At 35.6% G+C, this 24,551-nt stretch overlaps 1 protein-coding gene across 2 annotated transcripts; it reads left to right on the top strand.

Annotated features, from left to right (window-relative positions):
• The first annotated feature begins 264 nt into the window (after positions 1-264).
• LOC141426435 (uncharacterized) lies at positions 265-23,470 on the top strand. 2 transcript variants are annotated; one of them, XM_074085330.1, is made up of 23 exons: positions 265-815; positions 1,282-1,323; positions 2,618-2,650; positions 2,734-2,757; positions 2,844-2,867; positions 3,136-3,159; positions 3,728-3,760; positions 4,598-4,621; positions 4,793-4,816; positions 5,244-5,316; positions 6,182-6,267; positions 6,415-6,534; positions 7,590-8,450; positions 9,626-9,782; positions 9,924-11,254; positions 12,086-12,217; positions 12,317-12,518; positions 12,592-15,377; positions 15,540-15,800; positions 16,586-16,733; positions 17,542-17,671; positions 18,620-18,737; positions 22,230-23,470. In XM_074085330.1, exons 1-23 carry the CDS (start codon positions 465-467, stop codon positions 22,347-22,349), a joined length of 7,104 nt encoding a protein of 2,367 aa, XP_073941431.1. In that variant the 5' UTR covers positions 265-464; the 3' UTR covers positions 22,350-23,470. The 2 variants fall into 2 exon arrangements, with proteins under 2 accessions (XP_073941431.1, XP_073941433.1); XM_074085332.1 differs by having other exon boundaries at positions 9,638-9,782.
• The last annotated feature ends 1,081 nt before the right edge of the window (positions 23,471-24,551 follow it).

Raw genomic sequence — 24,551 nt, forward strand, 5'->3', positions numbered from 1 at the left:
CTGAACTGGGTTTATCCTACATTACTGTTAATATGAAAAACAATGACGTAATTTCATGTATTAATCTCTAGCTTATTGATCTGTAATTTTATTATTTATATTGTAATGCGAAGTTATTTGAGCTCAGTGGATATTTTAATTTCATATTTACACTGCTTTGTATGGTTGTTTAAGAACAGAAAAAAATCAAACTGGTAAAACCACAAAAACTGTCACAACAAAAAACAAACAATTTTAAATAAACATTCCATTCCTAGCCACCATTCCATCTCGATTTCTGATGACAGCTTCAAACATTTGATATTTTCGTATACATTTTGCCGTAAGTCTAAATAATATTAACTGAATATGCAGAAATGCACGCGTAAAATGGGTGGAAGAAAAACTTAAAATATTAATTTACACAAACGTATGTTTAGAAAAATTGTATTAATAGTAAGTGTAGAAGACAGTTTGGCGACGCAATGTCTTTTATAACAAAACGGGAGCGTGTTTTCAATGAATATGACTTGGTTGACCTGCCTCCGAGGAATGAGGGGAAACTGAAGGCCTATGCGTCATGCACGGACGCCCGGGCCTGGTCCCACTTCTGCTCGTCCAAGAGTGAACACCTGACCGAAATAATCAAAAGGAACAACGATATGACGGTCACTCCGAAGTACGTGCCAACCAAAGTGATCGTGGACACCATCATGGTGTCAAAGAATATGGAGATAGGTCGACTAAAACGCAAGATTGAGGAATTCGAACAATTGTTGGCGGTCTACGACGACCTGGATTTGGATTGCGATCAGAAATGTGAAATCGCAAAACAAGTAAGTGTTTCATTAGTTCTAAAACTCATGGTAAGTATTTTGTTCGCGGTTTACCCTCGAGACTGTTTAGGATGAGGAAGGGACTTAGGAATATTTTAACGACCTACAAATAGATAATTTTTATCAACTAACAAAGAAATTAATCTTTGTTTTTATTCACCATTTTTTTTGTTTTATCGAGTGCGTTCAAGCCTATTGTAGTAAACAACAGTGATAAGAAGAAGGACACTTTGAAGTGATTCAAATTATTAAAAGAAACACTACAAGTTCACACTGCAGACACACTAAGCCAAAGGGCGGGAAAAACTTTCAAAAACAATATCAATATTTTCTATCGGACATGGTTTGCCTTTTTTAGCTAGGTACTGAGTTCTCCCATACCTTAAAAATGTGAATTCGTAGTACCATCTGCAACAAAACATTGAATAATCTATTTATCACTCTATAATTAATCATAATTTTTCAGCACGCTACTATCAGAGCCGCCAATAAGGACCTTGATGAAATGGTTCGTCATTTTATTTTATTAATGCCTTAAAACTTTCGTAATAGGTTAAAGATATCTTTTCTTTTAGTACCTTATCTTCGTACCTAAAGTTACTTAAAGTTACCGAAAGTAACCTAAAGTTCTGTCAATTTTATAAAAAAAATCAAACGCCGAGTGATAGTGGCATGGTAGTAAAGTCTAAACATATTTTTGACCTTCCGTGCTTAGTGTACATCTTAAATCGCTGGTCGAAGACGATTTGACTAACGAATTCATATAATTTTGTTGCCAAAAAAACGATGATAAAACAGTAAATTGCATTTGTAAGCTTGTAGTAAATATTTATCTTCGTTAAAGGTGGTATTCACGTGTGTTATAATGACTCTAGACAGTTCCAAGTTTACCTAGTAAGTACGTACGGTCAAGGACTTTGAGCCATTTCTCAGTAAGTAGTAAAAGGTTGCCTGGAAGAGATCGCTCCTAAGCGATAAGGCCGCCTAATGCTTACCTTGTTTTTTTTCTCTGTGTATCTGTTTTCTGTATCGCTTACTATTTCCGGTGTACAATAGAGTCTTTGTATTGTATTGTTTTGTAAATGTCATAGTGACATCGCGTTAATTACAAGGAAAATCTTAATGACTTTTCCTTTGAAAAGGTTCCATGGTGCCTCATGACATGAATTAAATTCCTTGACAGTACCTATATATAGGTCGAACGAGGAAACCGAATTCCGTACCAGGGTGGGACCTTTTCAGTGTCAATTTCGCTATGATTTCTGTGGCAGATGTATAAAATGTCAATATGATATAAGTAGAACAAACGTTCCGCCTTGGTACGCGATACGCGATTCAGTTACTTTTACTGAGCATAATCTACACAAACTTTTAGATTACCTAATTAGTAAGACCTAGTTAGTAACATGCCGTGGTGGCCTAGTGGTTTGACCTATCGCCTCTCAAGCAGAGGGTCGTGGGTTCAAACCCCGGCTCGCACCTCTTGAGTTTTTCGAAATTCATGTGCGGAATTACATTTGAAATTTACCACGAGCTTTGCGGTGAAGGAAAACATCGTGAGGAAACCTGCACAAATCTGCGAAGCAATTCAATGGTGCGTGTGAAGTTCCCAATCCGCACTGGGCCCGCGTGGGAACTATGGCCCAAGCCCTCTTGTTCTGAGAGGAGGCCTGTGCCCAGCAGTGGGACGTATATAGGCTGGGATGATGATGATGATGATGAATTAGTAAGAATGAATAAAAATCGGAACGAAATCCTATGTATACCTAAATAGATTCTTATTAACATTATCTTTATTGCAGTTTTTGAATTTGGATACATCTGGTTTTACAGAGGTACGTCTGAATAAATGTTTGAAATACATACTTATAAGCAAATAGTTGTATCTATTTTTAATAAATCTAAATATTTTCCACAGGGCATTGATTCTGAAGCTTTTGAGGTAAATATATCATATTTATGAGCCTGCATTGATAATATACCTAGTAAATAACAAGTTACTGAAAATATTTTCCTTATATTTTACAGACTGGGAAATCAAGAGGCGATGCGGTAAATTTGTTTATATACCGAAACTATTATTACTTTTATGTAGTTTAAAATGATGATTTATATTATTATTATACTCCTGTGGCTTGAAAACCTTGTAAAAGTTCTTTAACTTTCAATCTCAGGCTAAAAAACCCTGGGCGGGAAGAGGAACGGTCGGTTCCCTAACTTATGTATCCACTATTTAATTTTAGTTGCACAGAAACGTGGATAAGTACTTATGTTAGTTCACCGACAAGACTAAATACTAACACTCATCTTTTAATTACAGATATCATACGTAGGCGGCAACGCGGTAATTTTTATTTCCAATACTTTAATTAATAATTAATAATTAACAACGAACTGAAAAAAATACTCTGCTCACCCGCGGCTTTAATAAGTTGCGTGAGTAATTGTTTTTAGTTAATTCAATCCTTCAGTCTGATTCAATACCTAAATAATTCACAAATTATAATTTAAACTTGCAGAAGTTGTTAGAACTACACTGTTCCTTAAATAGTTAAAACTTGAATAGAATAGGATAGAATAATATTTGATGTAAAAACATATCATCATGACTTCAAAAATAACGTCAACATACTGCGGAGCTAAGCTACAATAGAGCTTACTCGTAGCATCTCTATCTACACCAAGAAGACTCGTTAAGCCTGGGGACCGAAATCATCGTAGGAAGAACGTGTTTTTGAAGTAAGCTGAAGCTGTATTTTATGCGTCTGAACTGAAAAACTTCGATAGCGCGGCACAGGAAGTTGTTCTATATTTGCCCACATTTGCTTGTATGAAAAGTTCATCTGTAAAAACCTATTTATGTATCATAATGAGTATGGTGATATAAAATTTCAAATGTTTTATATTTTCAGCTGACGTACGGAGGGGACGGCGCTGGCACTGCGGTAAGATTTTCTTTGAGATAAAATTAAAATTTTACCAAAGCTAAGATACAATTGCAAGATTGATACAAAATGTTGCAGGGAGTAGTGTTGAAACAAAAGTCCAGAGGCAGTAGGTGTAGGCACTTAATTTGTTTTAAATGGAGTTTTAATCTCAAAATTTAGAGCTCGCAAAGTACTATAGTACAGTCACCAGCATTAATATCTGCCATAACGGAGCGTGCAAAAATATCTGACACGTCCTTCCGGCCCTAGCAATAGAGACGTATCAGATATTTATGCACGCTTGTTGTGTCAGATATTGGTGCTGGTGACTGTACCATTGAATTAAATATGGATATACTTATGAAAAGGAAACAATAAATGTGTTAGTATATAGATATGGTCTTTCCGTGGACCCTTCAAGTGCATTCAAGTCGCCCTCATGTCTGTTCTCTGAAGTTTCGTCGTTCAGAAGTTGCTCTTTTTGGGTAAATTAATAGAATGAAAGGCATTCACTACTTCCTGGGACTTTTTATTATAGACTAGGCTGTTACCCCGTAGAATCTCTCCGTCCGCGTAGAATTCGGTTTTCACTATCCCGCTGGAGCTATGAAATTTTCCGCGATAAAAACTCTCCTATGTCCTTCCCCAGGACTCAAACTATCTGTGTATCGAATTTCATTTAAATCGGTTCAGCGGTTTAGACGTGATGAAGTAATAAACAAACAAATAAACAAACAGACTTACAAACTTTCGCATTTATTATATTAGTGTGATAAGTGTGATATAGCTTGAATCAGAACATTATTTAATTTAGAATCATACAAATTATAATTCAAACATGTATTTTGTTTGCAGTCTATCAAATCCAGAGGAGGAGAGGTGAGCATTTTAAGTCAATTCACCAACCTGTCAAAACATTAACATTAACAAAGCTAGAGAGAGAATACGTTTGATATTTCAAGTTATTGGTGTTTTGAAAGTTATTGTTTAATTAGTTGGTTCAAATTAAGATAATTACCGAACTTTTAAATGCCTCTTTTTTGTTTACAGTCGGACAGATCGCACGGAGATGAGGTTCGTTTTATTAAGTTTCATCATAAAACCTGGCTTAGACCTGCAATTGCAATACATTGCGAGGCCGCAAAGCAAAAAAAAATGCAATTTCTTTCCACCTGTTTCGAAAGAACGATTAAGAATGACGAATGGACCAAAGTAGCCCTTTTTAAATATTAAATAGGAAACTTTCTAAACTTTCTAATTTTGGTGTCTACCAAATTTATAAGATTGTATAGCAAGTTTCATAAAATGCGTCATATTACCAAGCTGAAGGGTACAATTAGATTTCGTAGATTTATAAACGAGTATACACTCTGCTTTTTATTTTAATTGCGAGAAATTTTGCAAATAAATGGTTATTTGCCAAGTTTAATTTTTCATGTTATTATGCAGTCTACCTCCAACATGTTCTGTTTTATGTTTAATTTAACCGTTTAATTTGCAGTGGACTTACGTTAAAGAAATGGTGTCGAAGAGCAACCAAGCGGGGCTGGAATGTCCATGCGATGCTAGCGTCTGTAAGTACTTTACAACGTCTCTAATCTAAGTCGCCACACTCTTATTTATTTATTTGCCAATAAAAATTACAGCATTGCAGTAAAACCAAGGCGCTGTAAAATTCAAATTACACTTACAAAAAAACACAAAAACCGGCCAAGATCGTGTTGGACACGCCAGAAATAGGGTTCCGTAGCCATTACGAAAAAATTAAAATTAATTTCGTATTTTGTATTCTAAGTTTAGGTATATAGATACCTTAGGCTGCTATTTATTCTTAAACTACTAATAATTCTCAAGAAAACTTAACCATTATAGTTTTTCTTGTAAGTTTGATTTACTTACTACCATCCTGAATTTTTTCAAATTTTTCCACTCACCGGTTTAGATTTTAGATGGGGGGCGCTCGATTTTAATGAAAATTTGCACTTTAAAGTTGAATATTTTGCAAACAATTCACTGAATCGAAAAATCGTTCAACTCCCTAATGGTTTTAAAAGACCTATCCAACGATATTTTAGAGTGATCGATCGGGGTCATCATTTAAGGATCAGTAGTGAACCTTCATGACGAAAATCAGGAAAACAGTGTGGTGGTTTCCCCCTACTTTCCACGTCGCTGCTGTGCAGTTCTGGAGTTCAGAGTTTTCACTATATACATCTATACTATTATTATTAGCTTGAACTGTTGTCAACACTTTTTCAAGTACAGTTGACGGCATAAATATCTATACAGCCATAGCGTCAAATACTTTTATCTATGCAATACATGGACCTTATTTATAGTTAGTGACATAAAGGTATATGTAGAATTATATCAATAAAACGTTGCGTCTTGGCAATGTGGCGTTGTGGCAATTAAATCTATCGGAATTATTTATTTCAGCTGCTCACGATCCAAGAATTGAGGAAATGCAAGAGGCGATAATCTGCAAAGATGCTAAGTTGAATGCTATGCGTAACTCGTTGGCCGTAAGTTAAAGTCAAAGTCAACATAAGCTTTATTAAATTTCAGCTGTAACAAGCACTTATGAACGTCAAAAAAATACCAGCGGTACCTACCAAAAAATCTTATCAGATCAAAAACGTACCCTATTTTATCTTCAAACTATGTTCCAGATAATGGAAAACGACGTGTGCGAGCCATATGTGATATATGCCCACATCTACACGGCACTGGAAAAAATCTATGAAATACTATCGCAAAATTCTAAGTATAAACAGTACCTCAACTTAATGGTTCGTTTAAAACACTAAATATTGTACCATTAACTATGAATAATAATTCTCTGGACAAGTAAAACTCTTACAATTACCGCTATGAATATGGTTCACTCTCACATAGAAAAGCTTGAACGCAATTGGTCGCGCGACGGTCACGTGGTCATAAGCTTTTAAGCACCGCCCACAGTCGCAGCGGACAGTGGCGTGGACAGCATTCTGCAGTTTTACGGCAAAATATTTATATATTAGCAGTTTGCTTCATCTTTCATAATACGAAATGCTAAGGAATGGAATTCGCTCCCGTCGGTTTTATTTCCGGATAAATACAATCTTGGGCTCTTCAAGGCTAGAGTGATTAGGTTACTGAACAAGTGAGATAAACCTTTGGCCTCATCAGCACTTAACATCAGACGAGAAATGGGTCAATCACGATCACTTTAATGTAAAAAAAAAAGCGCGTTTATTTGCTAATTTTACATTAACTGTCTCGAATATTATAATGAAAATCAACAATCCTCTTATCCCGCCATTCTCAAAGTGTGTTTCATGGATCCCTGGGAGCCCGTATAAAGCTTCCGCGGAAGCTCCACCAAAGTACTGACCGTAATTAAGTTTAGGTTTTATCTGACTGAATACACCGCATGAGACTTACCCCGACTAGAAAACTTTATCTTACTTGTAACTTTCCTAAGTTACCAAGCATGAGTTTTCAAAATAAATGTATTTACCTACGTTTAAAAGGTAATGTTAGTACTTTTTAGATCCTTCTGGCTTCTACACTACATCACGATTGCATATTTTAAAAGTAACGAACAGCTCAAAACACAATATCATAACATAATATAAGCACAAAAATCTGTTGTGAAACCAATAAATTAAAAAGAAAAAACCGCATGGCTCGAGCGCCAAAGTGAACTGACGCACCGTAATGTTTTTATTTTAAGCCCTGTCCGCTGTGGTAGGTACGTATTAGGTGGAGCTATTTTTTCGGCTGTTTCACATCTAGAGAATTATTATTCGTAACTATCAAAAACTATGCAATTATTTTAATGGACGAGTCTTTTTTGCAGACAGCTGGTAAAGATACGCGCTGCATTGATATCAAAGGAAAAATTCTTTTTAAAATGAAGGCTCTAGAAAAATTCTGCCTCGCTTTAATCGCACCTTGCTCAAAAGACTTTAACAACGCAGATCCGAGAGACTGTACTTGTTATCACGCAGAAGTTATTACTAGAGTAGAAACCACTTTTGCATTGACGCCTTCAGAAGCTGAGAAGGGCCCAGATGTAAAAAGGGCCCAGCTAGTGGCAGATATAATGGAAAATGAAGAAATGAAAGAAATACTAAGCAAAGAAAGCACTTCAACTAAAGATGACATTTTTGAAAATGACGATCTGCTGGACCCTCGTTATAATGTTAACGAAGAGAATCAAAAACGACTCAAGGATCTTCAAGAGAGTTATGATGAATTATTAAACATTTATGAAAATTTCAAACACGAGAACGATTGCCTTCGAATAAAATGTGCAAAGTATGACCAATTGGAAACAGAATTTGAAAATTTACGCAGCCAACTAAGGGAATACGGATCAATATGGAATGAAAAGGAACACTATAGGAAAAGATCTGAAGATCTTGATAATTTAAAAGAACAATATATTGTACTGGCTGAAGAAACATCAGGTTTAGAAACCAAATTAAAAGCTGAATCAGAAATAAACCAAATTAAAACCGCAACTATTGATGAATTGAGGAACCAAAATATTATGCTTGAAAAGAAATTTTCTGAAATTTATATTACTTTTGAAAAAGAAAAAAACGCTCTACAGTGTAAATTACAAGAATCAGAATGTAAATGTATGTGCCAAGAGCAACAAATCAAAAGTTTATCCTCTCAAATTGTGGAACTAATTCAGCATGAGCCACAAAAGGTGAAAAATTATTGTTGAAATCGAGGATTTAAATTTAAAGATTTGCTTCTCAGCAAAAATGTTCTTTGTTTTTATCTTGTAATGAAGCAACGTAGCAATCAGATAAGGGCGTTTCCGATTTCATATTATGGTCTACTTTTTAAGTTATTTAAACCTTTCTACTAAAAAAGTAGGTATTTTAGGTATTTTAGAAGAAAACATTTTTGGAGGGTTACTTTTTAAACAGTTCTTCTGTGATCCGTGTAATTGAATCTATTGACACCTTTTTATTAAAATCGGATGAGTAGTCGAGATGCTACGGTGGAACATACGTAAATACAAAATAAAATTGACGACCGGATGGCCAAGAGGTCCCGGTTCAATTCCCGGCCGGGGCAGATATTTGTATAATAATACGAATGTTTGTTCTCGGCTCTTCGATGTTTAAGGTATTCAACCTCTTCACCGCTAGAGTCATTCAATCGTGACAGCCAATGGAACGCCACACACGCACGGGCCACCTAAACATGATCAACATTCAACTCGAAATAAAATTAATCCTTGTGTAAAAATCAAGTTGATTTGTCGCTGGTTTTTCTGTGGCGTACAGAGCACGTCACTTCGTTTGTTTTATGGCGGTGAAGAGGTTAAGTATGTACTTATATAAGTATGTTTATCCGTTGCCTAGTACTCATAGTACAAGCTTTGCTTAGTTTGGGACTAGGTCAATTGGTGTCAAGGGTCCTGTGATATTTATTTATATTTATTTAAACATACATAGACTGCTAAAGTCATTACTCTTTTACGGCTTAGCCGTAGTCGAGAAAAAAAAAGTTTATTGTGGTGTTACGGCACAAAATAACTGATAGTGGTTACGGGTCCACAGCAATCGGCCCTACTGCTCAGATTATACATTCATTTTTTTATATAAGAGGTGGAAAACGAGCATGCGGGTCACCTGATAGGAAGCAATCACCTCCGCCCATGGACACCTGTCAACACGAGGGGTATCACAGGTGCGTTGATGAACTGATGTTTAAGACAGTGATTTTGTTTTTATTTTTTATGCTAGCATCAGTAAAAGGTTATATTAACCTTCGAATGGAACGGAAACGCCTATTTGTACATTATGTTGTGAAAGTAAAAATAAATCAAATAATTGCATTTTTAATATTATATTGTATGTACATTTTAAGAGTTTACCCCAGGAAGAAACCTCGCCGTCACTTATTTTAATGGACGAAAATCAATCGTTAAAGGAGCAAATAAAAAACCTTCAAGACATTGAAGACGAATACCAAGAGAAACTGTTTCTTATCAATGAATTAAAGGGAGAAATTGAAGTATGGAAAAGTAAGTTGCGTAAATGAAATAAACTTTATTTTTTATTTATTTTTGTCTAGTCAACTTTTTTTTAAATACTAAGAGAAATTCTTCTTGGATTAGATATATCACATTATTAGACATAATCTTAAAATCTTCTTCGTGTTGTAGATTCATTTGAAAAAGCATCTGAACACAACAAATACTTGGAAGAATGCATTGAAAGTTATAGAGACGAAAGGCAGAGACTTGAGAAAGAAAATAAGTTATTGTTACAATCTGTTAAAGACAAAACAGCTGCAGTAGAAAATCTTATGGAAGTTATCGCCAAAAAGTCATTAGAAATTAATAAATCAACCGACGAAAATGAAAATCTCGTCAATAAACTTCATAAACTAAAAGAAAGCTACGAAGATCATGTCAGTAAATTAGAAAGTGAGAAACAACTTGCATTAGAGTCTTTGCAAATTTCAAGACAAGAAAGCCAAGAACGCCTCCAAAAGGTTAAAGATTACGATGAATTCTTGCAAAAACAAGAGGACTTATCAAATACGATTGAAGAAAAAATGCAAGAATATGAATCGACAAAAAGAGTTTTAAAACAAAAAATTGAAGAAAATGAAAGACTTAAACGTGAGTTGGCAAATTTGCAAAACGAAGAACATCAAAGTAAAAAGGCGATTGACCTCGTTAAAAAAGAAAGCTTGATTCTAGAAAGGAAACTTTCTGAGCTCGAAAATGTTTCACGACAGTTCATGGACTTAAAAGATGCTTATGAAAAATTAGGCACAGAGAAAAAATCGCTAGAAATCGAATTAAAGCAAAAAGCTTCCCATCTAGATAGTGCAATATATTCTATTAAATTAAACAAAAAAGAGAGTGGTGAACTCTTGAAACAATCTGAAGCTATAAAAGAAGAATTAGTCAAATTAAATTTAGCAAATGAAAAACTCACTGCTGACAACAATCTACTTCACAAGAATTTAAGCTGTCTACGAGAAGAAAACGATTCCTTGAAACGAAAATCTGACCAACTTTCGATACTAGAACAAGAACTTTCAGATTTAAAAAAGAGCTTGAATGATACATTAACTGAAAAGAAAGAACTAGAACGTGACTTTGAAATTAAAAACCAGGATTTGAATAACTTGTACAATAACTTAGAAAACAAAATAGAAGAAAATCGATCACTGCAGGAAAAGATAAAAACACTACAAATGCATAATTTTGAGGCCATAAATAATATTAAAAACCTAGAAAATGATAATTTAGATAAACAAACTGCCTTAAATACAGCCAGAAGGGAAAGTTCAGTGTTAATGGAAAAGTTACAACATCATGAAAATTTAGAAAGCGAATATAGTAAACTAAAGACAGCTCATGAACAAATTATTGTAGAAAAAGAAAGACTGCAGCGAGCATTAGATGCACAGTTGTCGGATTTGACAAGATTAGAACGAGAAAATAATGAACTTTATGACCAAACAAATAATATAATAAGGGTGAATATAAAATTTTATGATTTGCACATGTCCACCAGTCATCATCCCAGCCTATATACGTCCCACTGCTGGGCACAGGCCTCCTCTCACAACAAGAGGGCTTAGGCCATAGTTTCCACGGGGGCCCAGTGCGGATTGGGAACTTCACACACACCATTGAATTGCTTCGCAGGTTTATGCAGGTTTCCTCACTATGTTTTCCTTCACCGCAAAGCTCGTGGTAAATTTCAAATTTAATTCCGCACATGAATTTCGAAAAACTCAGAGGTGCGAGCCGGGGTTTGAACGCACGACCCTCTGCTTGAGAGGCGATAGGTCAAATCACTAGGCCACCAGTGTTAATTTTATATTTACTACTATTACACATTGACGTCTAAGTTTTTAGGGTTCCGTACTTCAAAAAGATAATACAAAACTTTTGCAGGGTCACTTCTGTTTGCTTGTCTGTCCGTTTCTCATAGCCGGTTTGCTCCAAATCTACTGAATTGATTAAGTTGAAATTTGGTACACGTTACGTCAGTTGGTAACTTAAAGTATAATATGTTACGTAATGAAATAAAAAGTTACTGAATTTCAACACGGAGGCTACTTTTAGTGGGTAAATTAGAAAAAGAACTGCAAAATATATCGTGTGATATATCACATAGCAGGGATTGTGACAGTCTCAAAAACAAGTTTTAATAAATTAAAGATAAACAGTTTCTAAGTTATTTATTAATATTTTCAACACAATATTGATTTAGATGACGCACTGGTGACTACTAGAAAACAGGGGCTTTGAGGTTGTCATAATGACTAGTCGTCGATATCTAAAGGCTATTTGTGTTTTAGCTTTCGTCGGAAACACAAAACCCGGTAAAACAATCTTATGCTGATCTGATGCAAGAAATACAAAAGATGAAAGATGAAAAAGTTTCTGGTCGCATTAAAATTAGAGACCTTTTGGACACTTTGGAAGAAACAGTAATAACAGAAATAATCTTTTACTAGCTTTATATTATCATGAAATTACTACAAACTTTAGTAATGGAATAAGATTTAATATTCATTTTGTTCATCTAGGAAAACGTTCTTTCCGATCTGAAAGAACAAGTGTGTGCACGAGATGATAAGATAGCGATAATGCAGAATAATATTAATGCGCTTGAAGACGAGGTGCGAGGTCTCCTTAGTTCCCTGAAGCAAGCTGTCGACACTGGTTTTGAGATAAAAGATAACAGTTTTCATAACTTTGATGAATCTAGACAGCAATTAGAAGCTCACCGTAAGCTTATCTTATTTACGTAATTCCGTACCGTTGTGTGGTTAATAGAAATAATCCAAATTATTTATTTCAGATTCGAAAGCAACTCACAATATAAAAATGGAACTAGCCATGTTGCAGGATGATAACGTGCGATTAGAAGATCAGTTAACAATAACTAAACTTGAAAGTGCAGAATCTCTAAAAGATAAACAAAAGTGTCTATCTGAAATAAAAAACTTGAAAAATGAACGAAACTTAATAGCCACGGATATTAAACAACTTGAAATGTACAGCGCGGGTGATAGTTCACTAATGCCAGAAGAGTGTGAGGTGGAAGAAATTTTATTATCATTAGATAGAATTAGAAAAAGTTTTGATGCAAAACGTTCAAAAAGTGCATCGTTGGAACAAACTTTACAAAAAGTAAAGACTACATCTCAAGTATTTATTAATAAAGCTGATGAAGCTAAAACATACTTTGAAAAAGAAATGCAAAAAATAGTTGGTGAAAAAGAGGACGCAATAAAAGATAAGTTAAATATGGAACAGCAATTAGTTAGCATCAAACACCAGTTGGAAGAACAAATAGCTCATGATGAAAGTGTTATTAAAGATTTAGAATTAGAAATTGAAAATCAAAAACTCATCATAGATAAAATTAATGATTCCACTAAAAGTTACATTTCAAAACTGGAAGATGAAACGCAGTCTCTTCAAGACTTATACCAAAATTCAATGTTGAAAGTTTGTGAATTGCAAGAACAACTAAAGGCTACTACTGCTGAAAAAGAAGACATTATACAAACACTTTATACAGATTACGAAAACAAATCTAAAGAAGTAGCTGTTTTACAATCACAACTTGCTGATATTTCTAAAAAACGTCTTAAAAATGCAACAACACAGGTTTCATCAGTAGGTGACCAAAAAGACGTTTCTTTGCAAACAGAAAATTTACCAAACAGTACTGTAAATGATCCAAAATTTGAATCAAAATCAGATATAGACGGAGCTTATAAAAAAGCTGACAAAATACCAGACATGAATATGGTGACGAGGCATAAGACACGTCAGAAAGAATCTAATACACCGGTTTCTGAATTGCTACCACAACAAAAACCTCCATCTGTAAATGAGGTTCAAATTCTTTCAGCTAAGGTGGAGCCAACTTTTGATTTTGTGAAGAGTAGTTATTTAAATTACAAAATAAAACGACTTGGCCCTGGTCAATTAGAACATCACTCTATTCCTTACGTGGGTGACAGTGTAAAATCTACTTCTGTAGAAACACCTGAAACAAATGTCAATCTTGAGGGTACTAGCAATGGTGAGCATAATACAGCCGTAGAAGCTCAACCAGCACATCGAAATGAAGTGAATTCCAACTTAATTAATATCTACAATAGACCACCGGACAGTGTCAAAAATACACTGGAAAGTACTCAAACACGGGATTCACAAAGCTTTGGACGTCAAACAAATGACAGTTTTAGAACAGAAAGCACTAGTGGTACTAAATTTATTGAAAATGAAACAAACATAGCACTGCCGAATAAATTAACAGATCTTTTAGTGATTTATAGAGACAGTGAAAATAATTTTGAGGACAAACCGTATTATCAGGACGAAGCTTCATCAGATGAACAGCCACAAACAGTCAGTCATAAAAATACTTCGCCCACAGTTAAACCTGTGAGCAATAAGTTGAGCAACAAGCGCAATATAAAATATGACAATAATCCTCAAGCTTTTTATGCGGAAATAGATGAAAAAAGAGATGATAAAATTAAAACAAAACTAAACATTGATTTGCCACGGGTTGTTGATAATGATAACGATCATGACAGCATATCGATGGCAACAATATCAGATGGTGATAAGAAATCAGAAGACTCTTACACTGTTGCTATCTTCACTTCACCTAAGAGAAATAACTTGTCAGATTCCAAAATACTGATCGACGTATCTCCCAAAGATATTTCTGAAAAATATAAGTCTCATACAATGACAAAAATGACGAATGATGAAGACGTATATGAAGAGTCTCAAAATTCTACGTATTTGCCCACTGAAACAACATCGTCAACCAGACACGAAAATGACCCGGGCATTAAGGTTTCAAATGACAATATCGATAAACGGATTTACAATAGTGACACCTTGATTAAGGGAAAAAGCAGAAATAGGTCAAATAAAAAGTCGCATCATGAACTTTCTCGAGTTGACGCTGATGTCTTTCTTATTAAATCTAAGCTTGATCAACACGATAATTTAAATGAAAATACTGACAAAAGTAGGCAGAATGATTTTGCATTAGAATACATTCTTGACACAGCTATTAGAGAAGGTGACCTTCACAAGCTTTCATCTTACGGTGTTGCTAATGTTTTACAAAGAAGTCAAAGCGATGAAAGTCATATTACCGGTAAAAATCACGAAAGAAGAGGGTCTAATAGCCAATCAGTGGAATTTAGTCCAAGTCGAAGCAAAACAAGTGAGAGAAGCCACACGATATCTGTTGAACGAAGTATAATGGTAAAATTAGATGCAACTGCAGAATATTATGAACATATTATACAAAATCTTAGAAATACTTTAGAAAACGTCGAAAAGGATTATAAAAAGAAAATTGAGGCAATAAAAGTGCAGTATGATAGAAACATAAATAACATGATTAATGAACATAATCAGGGCGTGAAAAACTTACAAAATCTTCACGAAGATACGCTGCAGGATATAAAGAAGATGCACGAAAACGAAGTCGATAACTTAAGAGCAATGAGTATAGAAGCTATGCGAAAAGCCGATAAACTTGAAAAGGAGAACTTGTCTTTAAAAATCAAAATCAAAGATGTTAACTCACCTGTGCTAGACGAAGTGAGTAAATTTTTTAACATTATATATTATTATTTTTCTTGGAACTTGGAACTTCATTTTTATAGTTTAAACAATTCCTTAAGATGTCGAAAATAAGTCATTAAGTTAAAACTAACCGAAATTTTAGTTGACCAATGCAACACACTCGTTTTAAAATTACAGGTACCTTCTAGAGCTTGTTCTCCAAGAAGACGCAAGCAAAAGTCGCGGTCCGATGCTAAGATGCTCACTAAGACGCAAGTAGAAGCGTTTAACGTGAAACCAAGGACTCGGCTACACGGCCCTTGCACGTGTTCACTAGATGTCAATATATCCGATACAATTCGGAATATTTTTGAGCAAGTTGATGTGGAACAGCGGAAATTAGCTGAGATAGCTTACTTAAAGTATATTGTTAACAAGATCTCCAACGGAAATATTGAAGTAAGAGCTAAAAACTAAGCCTTTATTTCAGTCTTTGAACGCCAAGAATACCTAAATGTGTCAATTGCTGTCGTGGCTATAATGGCTTTTTTGAGTATTGGCTCATTTGTTACTTTAAATCATGGTGCGTGAATTGAATAGTGCTTGATTTGTGATTGATCAGATCACCAGGGTTCGGATTTTTTATCGCACGGTATAAGATAATAGGAAATTATTGAGTCCATATTAAAATTAAAACTTTAGTCATATTCATACTCATTAGCATTAATTTAAATATCAGCATACGGTTATAAATAAAACTGCTAAATGCCACACCATGTTTATTACATTATGGGCCAAATAATAAAAAATATGTATATGAACATTAAGCTCCTAGTTTTAATATCCATAGAGCATGTAGCTAAGGAATGAGTGTTTTAAAATCATTTGATTATGCCAATCATTATGAAAAAATAAAAAAATATTATTTTTACATTGAACAGTAGAGATGCCGTCGCAATATTAAACGCTCAAACTGCATAATTGGACGTAAATATGCCAAACGAGCTTAGTTATATATCGACTCAATACTTTTCTATCATCTTACCGTGCGATGCAAAATCCGAACCCTGCAGAACTTCATCCAAATACGAAATTCGCGTTCAAATGGTTAAATAAAAATATCATAGTCGCCTCTTTTCAGACATTTGGTCTAATTCCACGACTACCCAAGTGTATTGTTTATATTATTTAATTAAGTATGTGTATATCTGAACATTTATTACCTACTTTATTATTTGCATTAGGGTCTCGATTCTCAAGAGTTATCTTTCTTACATCTCAAAGTCTGTCGTACTTGGAAAATGAAGCTTAGCAAGGAGGAAGCGCTTCAGAAGAAAATAGACTCGCTAGAGGTCGAGTTGATCAACAAACAGAGGAACACGCAGCAACAGAGTGAGCGTTACACTATTTTAATGTTATCTCTTGTAGTCTTGTGGCCTCTTACACGGTCGAAGGTTAAAATGTACCTTGGCTAGAAAAGGATAGATTCTTGTATTCAAAAAGCTATATATTACGCCAGTTAGATTACCAGAAAATATTGGAGACGTATTTTTTACGGTAGTTAGAAGTAAGTGTAGTTTTGAGTTGATAAATATTTGAACTAAGCTCATTCTACAAATATAATCGGAATACAAAGCTTAACTTTTCTATAAAATAGTATCTCAATAAAAACATGCAGTAAAAAACATGCCAAGTCTCGATTAAAATGATTTATAGCTGATAAAAAAATTGTAAAATGTTTTAAAACTCAAGCGCCTAGGAGACAGCAGTGTAGTAAAAAAAGTAAATTTGGCAAAAATCTGGCATGTTGTAGGATTCCATGTGACGTTGAAAAAACTGTAGGAGTCATCGTTACTACTATGCACTTTCTATTTCTTTTCGAATTTGAGCTCACTCGAACAACACGGCCAAGTCATGTAGAATCTAGCAAAACGCCAAATTTTTGCCTTTATCATCTATCACCTAATATACTCAGCGGCACAAAATTTGGCCCACTATAGACAAAATCACCTTTTTCTGAATACATTTGACGGCCACTTTTTTACCGCTCAGTATAGTTATGCGTGGATGACTTACTCAAAGGTGGATGAATACAATTGCGTATTATTCCATTAATAGGATATCTGCGCTTATCTATCATATTATTAATAATACTACTCGTATTATTAATGAAACAATAAAGCAAAATTTGTATCAACAGTGGTCGAACTGCACCAAAAGGTGGCTGAAGAAAAAAGAAGACTGGAGGAGGTTGGGGAAGCTATGTGTCGGAGCATAACTTCTAACTTGCCGGACCTTTCTGCCCAGCCCGTCGCTGAAAGGGACTTTAGGTAATGTGGACCGTGTTACATGGTATAGCAAAAATAAACGTAAATCGGAAAGGGCGGCAGAAGCTCTTTGCGACCGGGTTCTACCGAGTGTTTCGTAAGAACTTGTTAAGTTATATGTCGAATGGTACAGTCAGCGTCTTATAGTACGTAGCAGTCATGATCACCAAATACTTGGAAACATACAAAATAGTCATTACCAGTGAATCAGTCAAAGCGGTCGGTTCGAGACATCCATCGTGATTTTTACCGGAGCACGCACGTCGCCAAATACTTTATAACATTCAAGCCGACGTTAGTACCGTAGCAGCCAAAGTATCCAAAAGAATGTGACATCACAAGAAAATTGACTATTACATACCGTGTAAGGTCCAATGATCCAGTTAGCTAATCCTCTTTAATACAATGTGAACGGTGTTCCATTTTCAGTCTCTTGGTGCAAAAAGCACATGTCAATCACCTTTTTAATTAAACTCTTCTATAATGTTATTATACTGGCCAATTCAAGCCATATTTAAAAGGAAATCCGATAATTCGCAATTCTGACAATGTAAATAAAAATGTGGAAAAAGCCGTCAGGCTCCAAATGAAAGAGACGGAACGATCACTGACAAGTTGGTATTCTTTTCGGTGATTGTCAAAAAAAAAAAGGCGAACCTTATGACGTGTTAATTTATTTCGCACTCAACTCGAGATTAAACCTTAAACCTTGTAAATAAAGCTTAGTTTTCTAGTGTGTCCCATACTTTTGGATATTATGGCTGCTACGCTACCAGTGGTGATGTGCGTGCTCTGATTTATTTGTACACGATTGATGTCCTGAGCAATTTGATCGCTCTGATTGGGTCAATGTTAATGACTATTTGGATGTTTCCAAGTATTTGGTGATCTTGACTGCTACGTACTATATGACGCTGACTGTATTTGTCACTGCTTTAAATTTCATTTTAGTTGTGGCTGCGACACCAGCTCCGAGTTTGGGCTCATGGAGCGGCGTTCAGCTGGTGATTTGGTGCCGGCGATGCCTAGCAGCCTGCGGCAGAAGAAGACTCGCACTGATAGCAATAGGGTAACAATTACAAAATTCAACAAGTGATAAATTCGAACTTCGTATGTTACCGTCCCGCTGACGCTTATATTATTTAATACGAGAATGAGAGGGACGGTACGATACGCACTTCAATTTTCGAATTTCATAGTAGCCCCCCAGAACGACTCGCTCTCCACCGTTTAGGAAGCATTTGACACTTATCGTGAAACCACTCAAAGGAGTCACGAATCACAAGCAACGAACAAGCTTGCTAGCTAGTAGCCACCCAAACCCCAATCCACTAATTGTTGACCCTGATTTCTCTGACCACCCCGGCGCCTGCGACCGGTGACCGACGCGTGCGTGTGTGCGACGGCGGGTAGGTCGACACCGCCGGGGACGTTTCAGAGAAACCATCTCAAACATTCCCGAACAAAACATTCGAACGTCATCGGTCGCGGACACGCGTCGGTCACCGGTCGCCGGTCAGAGAAACCAGGGCCTTATAAAACTTTACACTCCAACGCGACTATTTAGCTGATTTTGCATAGTGTTTTTGTCCCACTAGTTCACATGATTTACTTTTGATAGCAATCATGTAGTCAAAATTCCAAATAGAAATTTAGAGATAAATTTAATAGAGTTTACCCGCGGCTAAAACATTCTAATTGGCGTGTGCGTATTGGCGTTTGCTACATACGTAACTTTAGACTGGGCCTACGAATAAATTATAAGTCAGGAAGCGTAACTGCGTTATAAAAATGGAAACTGTGTCCTAAGTGTGTCCTGCGCTAAGGTGCGCATGCGCGTCATTTAATTTTGACTGACAAATATTATACAAGTTTAGTGAGCTCACGTCAAATTTTCGAATTTTTGATTATGAACAGCTCTAAATTATCATGCCAAAGTCTGTTATTAAATGGTGCGGGAACAATGCAAAATTAAAATGTCCAGGGATCACTTTCCACTAGTAAGCAGTCGTAAAATTAGGTTTATATTCAAAAATGTTCAAATGCATTATTAGTTAGAGATGGTCAGTATTATTTAAAATCAAGTCTGTAGTCTATGGCTCACATAACGTAAATGACAGTTTCCTCACCCCTCTTAATACTTTCTTCTTTCCTGTATCGCCCAAACAATAGGTAGGTACCTACAGTCTTTATTTTTCTGACAATAGACCACATCACGGGAGGATGTAGTTTTCTCGCACAAAAATAATACACCCACCGCCGCAATAACGACGCGAAACACATACACCAACAGCTTGCACTGAAACACAAACTCCTGGAAACCTACACAACACACCCTACTACCAATATAAGCCTAAGAACGTACTCGAAAATAGCACAACCAAACTTTACTGGGACCGAGACATAATAACAGACCGCACTGTTCTCAGCAATAGACCCGACATTACACTTATTCATAAGCCTAGTAAAACTACGTACCTCATAGACATTGCAGTTCCTAACACACACAACTTGAAACAGAAACACACTGAAAAAATACAAAAATACATACCGTTAGCGGACGAAATTAAACAGATGTGGCACCAAGAAGTCGTCAAGATCATCCCCATCATTATTTCCTCGACAGGTATCATCCCAAAAACCCTTAAAACAGCACTTAAAATGTTAGACCTTCACGACAACACATATATATCCCCTACAGAAGTCAATAGTCCTAGACACATGCTCTATAGTACGCCGATTCTTAAATCCAACTTCTCTACCAGTTTATAACGATCAAGACAGTCAAACACAAATAACAAACCGATACAACATACACCACACTGACACAAACATCACACAAATAACATAATTCACACATTGGTAACATGATACTTGGCATCTGCCCGTATCATGAACCAAAAAAAAACGACTTTAAGTCGAGAGCATAATTGTATAATAATAATAATAATATAGGATACGATAATTAATGTCAACTGCTCATCACCGTTTACAAAAGATTCCTTTTTCCGATGCAGAGACGTTCATTATTGAAGATTCCTGGTGCTTCACCACCTGTTCCATTTCACCATATTATGCATTACGAGGAGCATAAATTGCTTAGCAACTGTGTTAAAATAATTGCAATTAAACCCGTGAAATACTTGTTATTGAGTAGTACCTAACTCCGGTGGTCAACTGTGGTCTTCACTTGTCTTTATCATTAGTTCCGCTTCACCAAATGATGATGTTCAAGAGCAAATGCACGAGTTACTACTGAATATGTCGAAAATACCATAGGTGTCCCTACAATATTTGAAGAGTTCCCTCGATTTCCTTAGGATCCAATCATCCAATCCTGATTTCGTGCCTATGGGAACTAATTGGAGTATTCCTATACAAACGATTTTTTTTAAATCGATTCATAAGTAAATGACTGAGTTCTGAGGTAACAACCAAAAAAATACAACCGAATTGATAACCTCCTTTTCCTTCAAATCGCTTAAAAAAACAAGCTGTCATTATCAATATTATAACACGTCATTGAAACGTTAGATGTAAGAAGTGACCCGTTTGAACGTCAGGTTGTCATCTGACATTGCATCACGCGAGCCAACCAATCCCTGCATTCTTTCTGAATTTTAACCAATCAACAAGCACGTCTATTTGCAACCTCGAAATTGATTTGTATTTGAATCATAAGTCGTTTTGGTTTTAGGTATGGCCACTTTTTGTGTGGAATTTGTTCTGAGTTACGCTTCCTGATATTATTTGTTCGTAGGACTGGGCAGTGAAAAAAGGATAAACCTCTTCGCAGCCACGTTAAAAAAACAATAGCGTGCCACTCACGCCAAGCAACATATTGCACGTAAACAACCCGTCAAACAATAGGAATCCAAAAGTCCATGTCGATAAATATATATCATGGTCAAAAAAAAGATTAATGATAAGTATTAATCTAAATCGGTTTTGCGTTCTAAGCATGCGGATGTAACAGACGGACAGACAGACAGAGACATGCTTTGACATTTATAATAAATTAGTGTAGAGCACAGGTGTAGAAATAAAACCCTTAATGTAACTTACAACACTAGTTACATTTGACGTTTTAGATAGACTTGATTCGCAGTCATTGGCGTATGTGACTTTAGATTTTGTGCAAACATTAGAGATGGCTAGATTTATTAAAACGATTAACTACGTTTTTACCCAGTTACTTAACTAAACTCAACTTTAATGAATAGTTTATTACCGCCATTCTACCTGATACCGGATTTTTATATTTTGTGAATCGAAGATGTAACTATGCAAATTACAAGAGATAGAAAATATAAAGTACTTGAGTTATCCTGTAAAACCTTACCAAACTCTTGACTTGATATAAAGTCGTGGTGTGTGGGGCACGAAAGGTTCTGACTTCATATCAAGTCGATGGCTTCGAAAAGGTTAAAAAAAATACAACCTGCTTTTAAATAGAGCGTAATCGACTCTACTTTCAATTCTGAACAAACCGCTTTCAGGCTTTTAGTTATTTAATTAATACCTTGTATCTTAAAAGAATAACAAAAATGATTTCTTACAGGCGGTATTAGCGAGGCTGGACGTAGAGGAAAGGCGGGAACGGAAATTATATTCCGATGAGCCTCCGACGCGTCTGCGCCGCCAACACGAACGACTCCCGCCAAGACCCCACAAGAAGTAATGCAGCACGGGTTTCGACATTCGATACTTTACAATCAAGAAGCAAATATCAAGGAAACTTCTCGAACCTTCCAAACTTCACTAGAGATAGCAATGAACGTCCAATGAGGGTTTCTGTGAGAGGTTCGCTTGATAACTTTGACGTTTGCGTCACGTTTGTAATTGGTTGAATATCAAAATGAGCCAATCCCAAGCAAGACTGTAACAGGCAATAAATGGACCCGTCGATACTAACGCCATCTGCAGCATACCCTCATTGATAATACTTTCACTTAATTTTTATCTACTTTCGTGTTCGTTGCTGAATGTTGTTGTAGCAGATTATACAGGGTGACTCCTAAGTGCTGAACAAAAATATTTTTCGTACTCTGTACCTCTAGATTAAAAAATCTGTGTTTTTGCTAAAAAATAAATTATTATTTAATTTTAAATTTACCTTATCTCGTGGTTACCCTATTTCTAACGTTGAACGGTCGGTTGGCTGGAAACGTTAAGAAAGATTACATTGACAACGTCAATATCTGAGCACTTTAATCTACAGAATTTGTCATGTAGAATAGAGTGACCATGATTGATAATTTTTAGTAATCAAAATTGGTTAAGTATCATTAATTAATTAAAATTGATTGTTTGCTTTAAGAGCTAGAAATTCTGCTTTAGAAACTATAATTTTTGGTCATCACTTAGGAGTCACCTGCATGAGTACTACTGACAGAAAGGGAGCAATTTATGACTGGCGAAAGAGATGCATGTATTTAATGTGACGCAGTAAGTTTTATTGCCATTTTTAGCAACCTCTAGTGAAGTGGTGCTTCTTGTGTAAATATTGAATGTCAAAAACTCTTAACTGCGCAAAGCAACGGACTGTACTTGATCTCTCTATTTATATTTATTCCTGTGTGTACCAATTCTATGTACTTACATGATTCTTCTAGAAATTTTTCAAAATCTAGAAGGCGTTTTTTATAATACAGTGTTTAATGGTGTCGGTGTGCTGAGAATGTTTGCAACAAAATTTGTAAAAGCCCTGTATTTGTTACGTTTTTATTTTGTTATTTTTATTTATATTTAAATGTGGATTATACGATTGAAATTTTTAAGTAACAAAATCGTTAAAATCCATTTTGTGTTTATTTTGTAATCGGTAATTTGCTCAAACAAGAAAGCAAATTGTTTGCAGACAGTGAGGGTAGTATCGGATTCGATTTGTAGCATTCGAATATGGCGGATGTAGACAATATCTAATTTTGCTATTTCTGTTTCTTTGGCTAGTTGAAGTATAATTTTGATATTGTTTTATGCGGTGATTAACCTTAACAGTGAACAGTGATCACAAAATTCTATATTGCTCTCGTGTCTGGCATTTTTTAATGCGCAAGTTGTCTCCACGTGGTTTCTGGAATTTTACTATCAAGTTGCAAAAACTACAATCACCGTACAACGTCCCTCTCAAAGGGAGTTTACCTTGACACTGGCGAAATTGTCCTATTAACAGACTATGGACAGAAAAGTCATATCTTAAAAGAGAAGAAGAAGAAGAGGGTAGTATCGTGACGTGACTGCGCACGTATCGTGAGCGTTTGGTACAGATAGTTCAACTCAGTTGTGCGCGCGGCCCTATGTGTGGGTAAATCGATAAGAACGTCTTGCTCGGACGACGACTGCCGCGTCACGTGAAAGTTGTATATTTACAAGCGCACGCACACATAGGGCCGCGCGCACAACTGAGTTGAACTATCTGTAACTGACATTTGCGTCACGTTTGCGATTGGTTATGCCGGCGCCACATATAGCACAAATATTTGAACACATATTTGAACACATATTTGAACACATATTTGAACACATATTTGAACACATATTTGAACACATATTTGAACACATATTTGAACACATATTTGAACACATATTTGAACACATATTTGAACACATATTTGAACACATATTTGAACACATATTTGAACACATATTTGAACACATATTTGAACACATATTTGAACACATATTTGAACACATATTTGATCACATGTGAAGCACCGGTATTTGCTTGCCAAATACATGTTCAAATATGTGTTCAAACATTTGTGCTATGTGTGGCGCCGGCATAAAATAACAACTAAATGAGCCAATCGCAAACAAGACTTACGTCAAACGGACTCCTCGATACTAGCGAGCGATATTTTACCTTTCAGACACTCAAAAT

Source organism: Choristoneura fumiferana, chromosome 3 (assembly GCF_025370935.1).
Source record: "Choristoneura fumiferana chromosome 3, NRCan_CFum_1, whole genome shotgun sequence".
NCBI classification, from domain to species: Eukaryota; Metazoa; Arthropoda; class Insecta; order Lepidoptera; family Tortricidae; genus Choristoneura; species Choristoneura fumiferana.